Here is a 13405-nt window from a genome sequence, read left to right as displayed (position 1 = left end):
AATACTGCATGAGCTGATTACAGGGAGTTGCTAGCGAATCAGCAAGGAGGGAGGTGATGCACACAGCTGAGAGCACAGAACCAGAAAATTCCTGACAGAAAATGACTTCAATTCCACTGCCTGCTCTTCTGCATGGATGTGCAGCATCCTTTCTGTAGTAAAGCCCAGCATCAGAAAGGTCTGAAAATGATGTTAAATATCTCCTTAGCCCTCCTCAAAAGCAGAGACCGTGCTGAACCACTAAAACTTCATTCTTTATTTCATCCCAGTAGTCACTGAAAGCATAGATGTCAATCTGATTATTACAAACACAATAAAATCCTGCAAAGAATATCAACAGGTATTTGACATAGCACTAATAGGAAAATTTTCATCTAGGGTAAAAAAATTCAACAAATCTTCAGCCTCTCTGAAGCAAAAGTCCAGACTGCAGGAACTTCTTCTGTAATGCAGACAAATGCATCCATTAGACACTGGCCTGGTGCCATCAATCCAAATAGCAGAGAGATTTTCAGATAAAAAGGCCAGCTCATTATCTCACTGTCACACACCATCTAAATTGATTTAATCTAGACAATTTCATTAATTTGTGAGAAAGGAAAAAGTTTCCAAAAGCTCTATCAATTAGAACAGCCTCACTTTCACACTTTCACTTCTCACATTCCAGCAAAACACTAACTCAATGCATATACTTTTCAAAAAAAGAACTACCTTGCCAAAAAAAAAAAAACCAAAAAAAACCAAGCCAGCAGAACTGTGCTCTCAAGGGTACCAAAATAGTACTTATTAAAATAAGTACTTAATAGTGCTTATTTCAGTGGAAACAACATCAAGCATGAGCAAGGTGAAGATGAATTGTTGCACTTGACATGACATTGGTAGCCCATCCATAACTACAGCATCTCCAACTGAATCCTCACAAATGAGAACAAGAACCCAAAAAAATGTAACCTCAGATGAGTTCTTCTGCACTGATACTGGTGAGATAATTCTTCCATTAGTTTCCAGTGATTTCATCACTATTGGTTGCCAGTATTTATCCAATATTCCCAGCAGTGAGAAATACATACATATGGTTGAGAAATTAGAGACTACATTAAAAGATCACTCAAAAATAATTTGCAAGACATATAAGCACCAAAGACTGGATTCTGCACTATGGCTATGAATTCAGGCCCAATCTACTGGTTGGTAAATGCAGGGTTATATGCAGAGATTCAATTTGTTTAATAGGCTTAGGAAATGTAATTTACATGTAATATTTTCTTTTTTTTCTCCTTTACTGCAAGGCATTTCACATTGAGAAATCATAATAAGAAGTCACTTTTACAACCAAAATCTTAATTTCAACCACAATGAACTGTTCTGTTTAAATAATAATGCGTTTATATACATTAGTCACTCTTGGAATAATAAGAGGCCCTCAAGCATTACAAAGTTTTACCTCACCATCTGTGATTCTGTGATTTATGATTTCATAAATTGTTAAGTACGATTAGGAATACTCTCACAGTGATAAAACTGTCTCCTTTTATATCTTTATGATATCTTACTGTTTCTTTATTCATTCTGCTGCTTGGAGATGAGACAGCCCAAGCACATTTAAAAGACATTTCTGCAGGAAAAAACAGATTGCAAAAGCATCTTAAATGACCTAATTCTCTTAGACACAGATATGCAGGCACCTTCCAAATGCAGCACCTGTCCAGATAATAATCACCTAAACACAGAGATGTTTCATGATATGGCTACCCACATAGGAAATTTACATTTCTTACGAACATCTACAGAATATAAGTTGACAAATATATTTTTAAAAACCCAACATAATTACCTTTTAAATTGATATCAACATACTGGGACTCCTGGATTTTGAGAAGGAAACAGCTCTGCTCTTTAACAACTGCAATAAAGGTGTCCACATACAATTAGTATGTACTTCCATAGAGTATTTGGGCTGCAGCTCTCCATGCCTGCAAAGCACAGGGGTAGTAACAGCAATCAGTACAGCAGAATCATTAGCAAGACTTCATCACAATACCATTAGTAAGACTACCCAGATGACACAATTTAAAGAAGAGCAGTTAAATTAGTAGTTTTGTCCTGTCTTTTGATTCATCTCTCTCTGCATGCTCCTAGCATATGAGGAAGCTGGTGTTCATTCCTCTCAAAAAATTAATGTGGAAGTTTTTCTTCATTTGGTACTACAGGATCTCCTCCCTTTCCCATACTGATCTATCACCTTGCCAACATTTCACCCTGCTATGCATTGCCAAAGCAATCCTGTTCTCCTATGTCAATTTGCCCAGTGTCCAAACATTTTCTCAAAACATCATACTGCTTGCCAGCTACAGCTATCACTTCTGCTCACCCCACTTTACCTCTGCTTTTCCTTCTCCTGCACAAAATGGGAGGGATGGTCTTTTTTTCTGAAGTATTTGATTCGGAGGTGAAATAAAGCTCTCTATCTCCTTCTCTCTGTATGCGAAAAACCCCACAAACAGTGAAATGAGCAATGTGCACATTGCCACAAGCCCTCTCATCTGTGGTACCCTGCAAGGACCGTGCCACCCCCATCACCAGCCTCTCATCCAACAGCAACCAGACAGGATCATTTACATTTGGAAATGACCTCCCAGATTGTCATGTCCAAGCTTTGACCTAATGCCACCATAATTACTAAACCAAAGTGCCACATCCACTCATTTTCTGCACACTTTCAGGGATGGTGATTCCACAGCTTGTTATTGACTTTCTGAGCTTATCACCCTCACACTGCTTAGTGATCCTTGAGGATCTCATCATCCCTGTGGATGATGGCAGACCCAAAATGTCTCAACAGACAGCAAGCTGGGCCCTTTGCCGTACGTGCCAGGGTTGCTCCGTATGCATGTCATGCCAGGAGGAGGGTGGGGCAGCCCATCTCCCCAGCCTCATGATTCTGAGGGTCCCCAGAGACATTTGTGAAGTCTGATGGCAGCCTCAGGCACAGGGACTGTGGAGGTGGGCACCCCTTCCCCTCGCCCCAGACAGTGTGTGCCCAGGTGAGCAAGAAGGCCGGTCGCATCCTGGCCTCTCTCAGGAATAGTGTGGCCAGCAGGAGCAGGGAAGTAAGTGATTGTCCTTCTACACTGAGTACTACTGAGGCCACACTCGAGTGCTGTGTCCAGTTCTGGGCTCCTCAGTTCAGGAAGAACATTGAGGTGCTGGAATTAGTCCAGAGAAGGGCAAAGAAACTGGGGAAGGTTCTGGAGCGCATGTCCTGTGAGGAGTAGCTGAGGGAATAGGGTCTGTTTAGCCTGGAGAAAAGGAGGTTCATGGAGGACTTCATCATTCTCTCTAGTTCCCTGGCAGAAGGTTATAGCCAGGTGGGGCTCAGACTCTGCTCCCAGGCAACCAGCAGCAGAAGACGACACAGTTTTGAACTGTGACAGGGGAGGTTTGGGTTAGACATTAGGAAGAATTTCTTCACACAGAGGGTGATAAGACATTCGAATGGACTGCCCGGAGAGGTGGTGGACTCAGCACCCTGGAGATGTTTAAGGAAAAACCGGACATGGTACTCAGTGTCATGGTCTGGTGACGCGGTGGTGTAAGGTCGAAGGTTGGACTCGATGATCTCAGAGGTCTTTCCAATCCAAGTGACTGTGTGACTGGGATTCATTTCCCTGCCCGGAGTTGCCCGCAGAAGCGGAGCTAGCTCGGGGCCCGGCAGCGGCCCGCTCGTAGCCCGGCACTGTCACGCCCTGCCCGCGTCCCGCGCCGCCCGCAGCCCGGGGCGGCACAAGAGGCCCGGCCGGGCCGGAACGCGGCGCTCCCGGCTGGCAGCGCCCGGGGCCGGGCGGAGCGGAGCGGAGCGGGGCGGGCAGAGCCGGGCCGAGCGGCGTGCGGGGGTGGCGGCCCCTGCAGGACACCCGGAGCCTCGGCAGCCGCCGCCGCGCAGCCGGCGGTGTCAGTGCCACGGTGTCCGCCGGGGAGCGAGAGGCAGCGCCGGCGCCCGCCCGCCCGATCCCCGCGGCCAGGCCCCCGCATGCAGCCCTCACCCTGGAGCGGCGGCGGCGGCGGATCGAGGAGCTCTCGAGGTCCTCCCGGCAGCGGCTGCTGCAGTCGCGGGACAGGATGTTCTCCAAGTTCACCTCCATCCTGCAGCACGCCGTGGAGGCGGTAAGGCCGCCGGCGGGCCCGGCCACGCCACGCCGGGGATGCGATCGGGGCCTAGCACCGAACGCGGGCCGTGGGCGCGGACCGGGCCCGGCGCCCCTTCCCAGCTGCCCCCCGGCGCTGCTGCCGGCGGGGCCCCGCAGGGCGAGCATCCGCTCCTGGCTCGGCTCTCCCGCAGGCTGAGGAGGCGGAGGCCGAGCTGCCCGGGCGGGCCCCGGAGGGAGCACGGGAAGGGAAGAAATCGCCCCAGCGCGGCCCTGGAGAGCCGGGGTAGCCGGGGTTGCCGGGGAGGAGGGAGCGGCTGCAGCCCGGGCGACCCCGGCACAGCCTCCGGCTGTCACCGCCGGGCATTGCTGGCTCCGGTGCCCCACGCCGGGCCTGAGGGCAGCCCTGACCCGGCCCTGACCCGGCCGTTGCCCGGCTCTTCCAGCGAGACGGACAATAAAGGAGAGGAATCAGGAAACTCCCCAGCGTTTCCATCACGTCGTGACCGGCAGACAATAGTCGCCGTCACCCTGCTTTTGCAGGATGTTGTCAGTTTCAAAGCGCCGCTTTCCCTCCCTGGTTTATTTTGTGTTTGTGCCAGTGGGTCAGGTTTGCCGGGAGACGCGGGGCTGTGTGTGCAGCGAGGTTCCCTGGGCTGAGGAAACGGGGCCTGTTCGGGAGCTGCCATTGCTGAAGGCCGCGTTCGGTACTGCCCGGCCACACCATTTATTTCTGCTTTTCACTGAGGTGGGGTCTTGGTAGTAATTCCCTGCCTTTCAGCGCCTCTCCCAGTAAACCAGCACACCCAGATTTGAGTGTGAAGAGGTGATAAAAATCGAGCGGGAGGTACTGAAGTGAGGGTGGAATGTGTTGAAGAAAGAAATGTTAAAATGGTTGAAAAAAGAGCCTGCAGGCCAAATCCAAGTAATTGAAATAAGAGCCTGCATGCCAAATCGTGCCTCATCTGAGGGGCAGCCTTTGTACATTAATGTATGCTTCGATGCTGCACTTGAGCATATGCCTGTATTTATATGAGGCTGTAGTTCTGCAGGAGTATTCAGGTTTAAAACTCAAGCATGTATTCATTAATTGCAGGTTCCTAGTTTGCTTTTTTAATGGTGTAGTGGCATTTGGAAGGAAATGTTTTAAATAATGATGAAACGTTTTACTTGAAAACATTCAGACCACATGAATGCCTTCAATAGACAGTGCTTTCATTGGAGAGAAAACAGAAATTAATGCCTGCTTGACTAGAGAAAGTTTGTTGTGGTGAGCTGTGCCACATTTTGAATAGCAGAAATAAGAGTAGATGACTGAGAGGTGCAGGAGTGGAGGAGAAGGTATTCTTTCAGGCCTACCAATTCAAGAGATCTAACAGAAGTTATTATTAGGAGAGTGTTATGTTATTGATGTGTGCAGAAAATGAACAAAAAGAGCTGCATTTAGTTGAGATCCAGTAAAAAATAGGAAAAACAAATGAGCTGAATGGAACAGGAGAAGAGTAGAGATAGTAGGGACTAGGCACTCCTTTTTGAGTAAAAAAATCCAAATGAAAATACAGAAGTATATTGATACCATCATTTTGCAAGTGAGTGCTGTCCAACAACATGCCGTTTGTCCTTGCTCAACTCTGGTGTCCCTTTTAAGAATTGCCTCATCCTGCTACCACCACCCTGGTGGATCTCCTGATAAATCCTGCACTAATGCATTTACAGGATTGTGACAAGTAGCAGGAATGAAACATGGAATTGCAAAAGCAGGAAGATACTAAGAGTGTTTCTTTATAAGTTTGACCCACTGATACAAAGACAGAACTGAGAAATAGAAATTTTTCACCACTTTGATGGCTGTATGTGGCTTTGTTTCATTCTCCCTGTGGTAATAAGGTGTGGTCTGCTTAGCTTTGCTGTGGGGAAGTTGTTTATAACAACTGTTGTAAATACTAAATATTAGCTCAGTCCACTTTGTTGCTGCCTGTTTTCAGAACCAAGAGAATTTGGAGCATCATTTTTTCCTTGCTGTTTTTGCTAGGGAGCAAGTGTAACGTGGGCAGCCTCAATTGGATTCTTAACCCTGAATATCAGCATCAGAACTAGTAATTAAGGTATCAGTTCTCAAAAGTTTTGGGTGCCTACCCCAGAGTAGGTAGAGTTGCAACTGTGGAGTTTTCAGCTGAGCTGGACACTTGAATACACTTTAAGAGCCTGGGTTTAGCTTTCATGGGTGGGACTTGCTTAAACCAGAAAGGTCTGGGTAGCCCTTCTGCCCTGTCCTTTCTCCTGCACATCACTTCTGTAATGCTCCTGCCCTGCCTCAGGGCCCCCAGGCCTGCAGGCTTCAGAGACTGCATTTAAACAGTCAGGGTTCCTGTGCTCTTAGATAATCGTTGTTATCTTACCCTCAGTGTGCCATACCTCTGACCTCTGACAGGAGCTCCAAAGGTTGGCAGTCTGATAGACATGGCAGTATTTGCCTTTGACTTGTCAGTGTGTCACTCTTGGACTGACTGCCCTTGTGACAGGACTGTGCTTGAGGCAAGCATAAGGGATCAGTTGCTTTTTATAAGTTTTTTTCCTTACCAAGGTTTTTTCCCCAGACAGGTTGTGGTGGTGTTCAAGATTAGCCTGGATGGGGCTTAAAACAACATGGCCTAATAGAAAATGTCCTGCCCATGGCAGTGGGGTTGGAACTAGGTGGTCTTTTAAGGTCCCTTTCAACCCAAACCTGTCTATGATCCTATGATTCTCCTTGAATAACTCAAAACTTTTGGCCTTTTCTGACTAAATTGCCCAAGTGTTTGAAACCATATTCCTGATGTTCATTACCATTGAATTTGCCACCTCTTATCTAATGTCAATCCTGCCTATATTTTAGATACTTTTGGCTTTTTGGATTTCTCTGCAGCATCCAGATGAGCAAGCACCACTGTGCCAACAGAGCATCCTTAAATTCAGTTGGATGTGTTGGATGTGTTAGTGAGAATGGTGGATAGGACTGCTGAATTTGTTCTGTTACTTCAGGGCAGAATACAAATGCTGTTGCTTCATGGGGTTCATATTATTAAATCTGTGACAGTTTATATATGACTTGTCCTCAAGATGTTTTCTCTTTGCTATGCATTTGTGATATCCTTTCATCCCAAAGGGCTGTCCATGAGCACTACATTGTCAGCAACAACAAAATGTAGTATACAATAACAAAGCAGCAAGTTAGACTTATTTTGCTCTTATCTTGTGCTTTTCACTCATGTTTCCCTAGACAAAATAGCTTGTCTGTGAAGTGGCCACTCAGTGTTCAAAGGACTTGCATTTGTGTTTGATTTGGGCTTTTGGATGTTTCACCTCAATAGTCAGTCCAAGGGATGTTCTTGAGCTGTGTACCTTGCAGGAAAAATATAATTTTGGTTGGCTTGAATTTTGCAATTTGCTGTCAAACAGGAATATTTGTACCATGCAATGGAATGAATGCAGATTTTGGTGTCTGCTGCAGATTCTCAGGACCCCCTCTCTACCAGGCTGTTGTTCCACTGTGTCTCTGACACTGGTGCATTACCATACTTTCAAGTAGCTTCTGTTTATATTTTGAAGAAAAACTCAGCTTAGAAAGAAACCAAGTCACTTGGTGCAGGCAGTGCTCCAAAATCATGACCTGCATAACTGATTAGAACAGAATTTATTCCTCTTGAACCCACTTTATTGGATGTAATGACCTTACATTACTTGTTGTTTTAATGTTGTGCTGCTATTAACAAATTAGATGACAAAATTTAATGCATGATTTGCAAGCATGTTCAGTCTTAATTTTATATGTGAGAGCAGTGGCCATTATAAACTCTGTGCATTCATCAACTGAAGATCAAGTAAACCTTGAAGCATTATTCCTTTTTCACATGTTCTCTCAGACCATTCACACTGGTACAGTAGTAAGAGTGAAGGAAAACATCAAGTGACTGTGTCAGTCAGGGCAGTGTGCATGCACTTCCCCTTCCTTTCTCTTTGACCCAGTTTTCTACTCTCTTTTTTTTTACTCTGGCATCTGACCAGACAGTACCTGTTATTTTTTTATACAGTGTTCTCTTTCCTTTGTGAATTTGCCCTAAAGATATTGAAGCATATCACCAGCTTCTGATGTTTCTGTCCTTTCCAGTATTGAATTGCACTTCTGAAAAGTGTACATAAAAAATGTGACAATGATTTTTACATGCACAAAAGATTTGAGGTTAAATACTGAATATGCATGTTTCTTTGCTCTTTATGTTATTTTTTTCCTGCCTAAACACAAATTCTGTATGCTTTGGAAAACAATGTGGAATTGTATTTTGGGCAGGTTTTGTCATGAGCAGACTGTACATCTGGTCAAAGGATCAGTAGCTCTCCTGAGAGCAGCACTTTTCCTGAAAGGAGTGGGCTTTGATTATTTGTTACATATTATCACCAGAAGAATAAGGCAGCATGTGTTAGGTTCAGCTCAATCCCAGGAAGCCCAACTGCTGGAGCTGGGCACCAGATGGAAGATCTTGCTAATCAATGCCTGCTCCAGTGGGCTGCAGTTCAGTGCTGTTCAGTGAATTTTAGCTATTTTGTATACCAACATCTACACTGCAGCCTTGAAGATCATGTTGTGGTTTTTTTCCCCAGCAAAGGAGAACTTCATTTGAGATTAGGAATCACTAAGAACATGCTTAATTACATGAGGATTAATTACAGAGTCACAGAATATTGTGTGTTGGAAGGGACCCACAGGGACCATCAAGTTCAGTTCTTAAATGAATGGCCCATACTGGGATCAAACCCACAACCTTGGTGTTATTAGCACCATGCCCTAGGCAGCTGGTGTAATGGGGAGAAATAACTGCATTTTTAAAGTAACTCCTTCAGATTAGACAAGTAGCAGGAATTCATGGCCTTCACAAGGAATTGTGGTTTGTTTCAGAATCTCCATACAAGTACTTACACCATAATGTGGTTATTGAGGCTGGCAGCTGTAACCTGTATTCCGTCTCAGTTGACAGCTAATAATTCATCCTAAAATAGGAACTATAACCTCATACTAGTACTACCTGTCCTAGTAGGGTTAAATCATGTCAGCCAAGTGTTACAGGTTCCTAATGCTTTGTGTACAAATGAGCTGGGATCTTGGTCTTGGTCTTGACCTTGCTTTCATGTCTGAATAACTAAGTTAGGAGGATTGCTTGGGGTCTTTTTTGCTTTATTTATGTTTGTTTGTTTGCTTGTTTTCTTGTGGGTTTTTGTTGGGTTTTTTGATCAGTAAACCCCTACCTCAAAATAATTTTGTTGGGGTTACATCTCCAGTTGGTGGCAATGCTGATGGTGTGTTCCCAATAGGCTGCACTGCCCAGGTGCACAAACATGCTAATGTTATCTCTGCTATGTCTGGCTTGCAGTCCTGATCAGAGAAGGCTCTGAAATCACTGGATGTTTTAATTTGAAAGGGGAGGACCTGTCCCTGAATTATTTTTTCACCTCTGTGAAGAGTCCCTAGAGGCATTTGTTGGGAGGGAGAATGTCTATATCCACAGTTCTCTCCCATGGTGGATAAATTATTGACAGTGCTGAGAAGTGAAATCCTTTTCCTGGCACTGCTCAGAGGCACTAAATTCATCTTGAGGCAGATGAGACGAGAAGAAGTGGAGAGGAAAATCACATCAGCCAAGGATAAATCTTTAATGTTATCTATCATGTGTTACTTTGGAAATAGAGTGGTCTGGGAGGCCTCTATTCCTCAAAAGTTGTCCCGGGATTATTCATCAGCTGGCATTGAGGTTTTGATACAGCTTTTTTTTTTTCTAGAAATGATCATTACATTGCTTAAAATACACATCAAGTGCAGCTAGTGTGACATACAGAGCATGATACACAATATCATATGCTCAATCTTCAGTTTGTTTGGTTATTCTTCTGAATTTCAAAAACCTAGTAAATGTCACAGCCAAATAAGCTGGTTTTGTGCAGGGTGGGGTGTTCAGATGCTCGGTGGTAGCTGCTGTGCTCATGTGCTGCTCTGAGTGCCCAGCCATGGAACTCAGTGAGTGCACAGCCTGTCAGGGAGAGGATAAGCACTGTCACTTTGATTTCTGGGTTGCCATTTCCAAGGGCACATTTCCACCCGGGATGGAGGCAGAGATAGTTGCCAAGCACCACTCTTTTTCCAGAGACTTGCATTCCAAAGTCCTGTGTGCAAAGGGCCATTAGCAATTAGCATTGCATTTATCTTGGCATGGCATATTTGTCATATACTGGGCTTTACAAGTTTACTAAGATAAATTTAAGTGTCAATAAATTCAAGGCAAAGAAAAGACTGATGTGGAAAACATCCAGGGCTTTTTCAAAGAAACCTACGCTAGCCAGTAAAGACCATATGAGCCTATATTGTACCAGACTATATAGGAGCCCTGAGCCCTTGTTTGCCCAAGAACTGAGACGGCACAGCACATTTTAGACCCTGTGGGGAGACACTAGAGAAGTTCAGAGTTATTAGACTCAAATGTGGTATCTGCAGCTCCTGGGGAGAAAACTTTCTTCAGTTAACCTTCCTCTGTGAGGGTAACTGACCCCTGGCACAGGTTCCTGCACAGGCTGTGGAGTCTCCATCCTTTGATATATTCAAAAGCCATCTGGACATGCTCCTGGGCAGCCAGCTCTAGGTGACTGTGCTGTAGCAGGGAGGCTAAACTGGATGGTCTCCAGAGGCCCCTTCCAACTTCAGCCCCACTGAGATTCTGTCAAGGACGGGACTCCATATCCTGTCAGGATGGTTCAGCTCCTTACCCTTCCAAAACAGACACACCAGTTTATCCTTGGGATTCTTTCTGTTTGCCCACAGGCTCATCGCTGCCATCCTGTGAAGTGATAATCCCCTATTTCAGGATGGCCCTTAAAAGAATAACTTGAGGACTTCATGGTGAAAAAAAAAAAGCCTCAAGCAGGATTAGGCCTCAATAACAGATCCTCATGTAATATTTTGAATAGTTGGGGGTTTTCCTATAGGATTCCTGATTTTACCAGCTCAGAACATTCAGGGCACAAATTCAGTGCTTGTCTCAGCTCTCACTTTGGAGAGCAGAGTGGTGAAGTGATTGTGGTCCTTTTGTCACAGGCTGCCTGTGGTGTGAGGGGCCACAGGCCACCTGTGTCTCAGTGGGGAAGGACCAGTGCTGATGGTGACTGCCTGGGGGCTGTGTCTCCTTCTTGTATTCCTGGTTGCTGCTCACACCCAGCCAGCCACCCCAAACTCCTCCAGGAAAGAAGAAACTTCCTTCTCTTGCAGAAATAAAATAAGAAACATATTTGTTTAAAAAAAAAAAAAAAGAACAACTCGCCAAGCTCTGGGTATGAGCCAAAAACAAAACAAAACAAAAAAAAAAACAACAAACCCAACCTAAAAACTGAACAAAGATCTTTTAAAAGAAGTTGTGGCTAACAGGAAAAAAGCATGGTAAAAACTGGATAAAGCAACTAATTGGTAGTTTTAAGAGAGCAGAGAGAAGAGAACAGTGTGTACAGAAAAGGAAGAAGACATCAAGAGCAGATGTAAAAGAACATGATTTTTTTCTACTGGACAAAATTGTGTTTGAACAATACAATCATACATTTTTAGTGTTGCTTTGCTGTAGGAGCAATTGCTTTTGTTGCTTCAAATAGATTGTCTGGTGATAGAGACATCACAGAGATTATTACTGATGTTTACAAGCAGGCAGTGTGGCATGGGGCTCGGCCATGAATAATGAATGCAGTCCTTGTTAAAGGGAAAAGAGCAGAGAGTAACAAATGTAGCAGTATTTACAGCACTTTACTTCCAAGTATAAGATAAAACTGAATTTAATCTCTTTTTTATGTCTTTTTTTCCCCATAGCTCGCGCCTTCCCTTCCATTACAAGAAGATTTTGTTTACCACTGGAAAGCAATCACCCATTACTACATAGAGACCTCAGGTAAAAGAAAAAAGCACTCTGGGTTTGTGTTTTTATTGTGGAAACTAGAATTCACAATTTCAGTGTTTTTAAAAAGTAAAGATCAAAAAATACTAATATGAATCAGGTCTTTAATCAAAATACCAACAATAACTAGTGATTAAAAATATGGTGTACTTCCATCTGTAAAAGTAGGCGTGAAAAATGGTTGAAGTCTTGTTTCCTGAGTGCCATGTAGAGAGCTGCACCTTTTTACATCTGACCCAGTTTCTGCCTTCACATACTCTGTTTAATCTAAACAGACAGCTGCAGAAATGCAGTCCCTGCTGTTAACATTTTCATTGCTTTGCATCAGGGATTTTCTTTTTCTTCACAAGATTTTAACAAAAGTAATTTTGTGGTCATAGATTTTACCAGACACAGATGGATTCCATGTGCTCAGTATTAATTATTTTTACTTTAGTGTCTTGTCTCAGTGTAAAGTATTTTGATAGCACAGACGACAAGTTTTATTAAACCTTACTCAGATGTTATGCTGCTCTTCTTAAAAATAGATGTAATGATGAAATATGGCTGTAGTTGCCATATTTCATCATTATATCTATTTTTAAGAGGAAGCTTTTTTTAAAACTCTTCCCTGGTTTGGTTTTTTCCCCCAACAGTTATGCAGCCTGTAAATTTTTAATTTTGGACCTAGTTATGAAACAGTTATGTTTTAAAAATGAATGTTGCCGTGCTTTCCTCAAGCCTATTAGTTCTGACCTTCTGCTGGAAGAGCTGTTGAGTCTGTGTTTGTGTCTGATGATCTTGTTTATATCAATATTTACTCGTAAAACTGCAACGTGACCCTTGGTTCCAAATACCCATCTTTTGGAACACTATGTGATGTTTCCAAAGGTGGAAATGACAGGGTGGCAGGGAAAGCTGACACCTGCAATGACGTGGTGCAGAATAAAAGCTGACCTCTCTCCCAGAGTTTCAGGAGTGTTTTGAAAAAGAAGTTTCCACTCAGTGAGTATATTTCTGTCCTCTGCAGTAGGAGCAGAATTATGTGTAAGAAATTCAAGCAAAACACTCCAGGCTAACTGGAGCTTGTGGCAGAGACCAAAATCATTCTGACATGGCAGTTTCCCTGTGATCTTGTTGCCAGTTGCATGCAAGTGACAAGTTATTTTTAGATTATTGCATAAACAGTAGTAACCATTTCCCTAGGATGGTTGTTCATGTAGCATTCAGCTGAAAAAAATAAAGGAGGAAAATCTTCATGTGTGGATAAGTTTTGCAATATGGGAATGCCAGCTCCTACTTCCAGTGGCATAAATCCACTGC

The 13405-nt window shown here is 44.0% G+C and overlaps 1 protein-coding gene and 1 long non-coding RNA gene across 3 annotated transcripts in view; one reads left to right on the top strand and one right to left on the bottom strand.

Annotated features, from left to right (window-relative positions):
* Positions 1-252: 252 nt before the first annotated feature.
* On the bottom strand, positions 253-4098 carry LOC128937397 (uncharacterized). The gene is made up of 3 exons (XR_008483046.1): positions 4044-4098; positions 2382-2478; positions 253-1973 (listed from the first exon to the last, which is right to left on the bottom strand). It is a non-coding gene; the product is annotated as an uncharacterized LOC128937397 (long non-coding RNA).
* Positions 3978-13405, top strand: part of FHIP2A (FHF complex subunit HOOK interacting protein 2A) — a 30013-nt gene continuing 20585 nt past the window's right edge. For both annotated transcript variants that reach the window (XM_054277056.1, XM_054277055.1), the window contains exons 1-2: positions 3978-4164; positions 12019-12097. In XM_054277056.1, coding sequence (XP_054133031.1) covers positions 4120-4164; positions 12019-12097 — 124 coding nt within the window. In that variant the 5' untranslated portion in view covers positions 3978-4119. The remainder of the gene's footprint in view (positions 4165-12018; positions 12098-13405) is intronic.

Source organism: Melozone crissalis, unplaced genomic scaffold, assembly GCF_028551555.1.
Source record: "Melozone crissalis strain CALT ecotype California unplaced genomic scaffold, PUWL_Pcris_2 ptg000019l_1, whole genome shotgun sequence".
NCBI lineage: Eukaryota > Metazoa > Chordata > Aves > Passeriformes > Passerellidae > Melozone > Melozone crissalis.
Note: the sequence above shows the minus strand (reverse complement) of the source record. Positions and strands in the feature narration are given on the sequence as shown.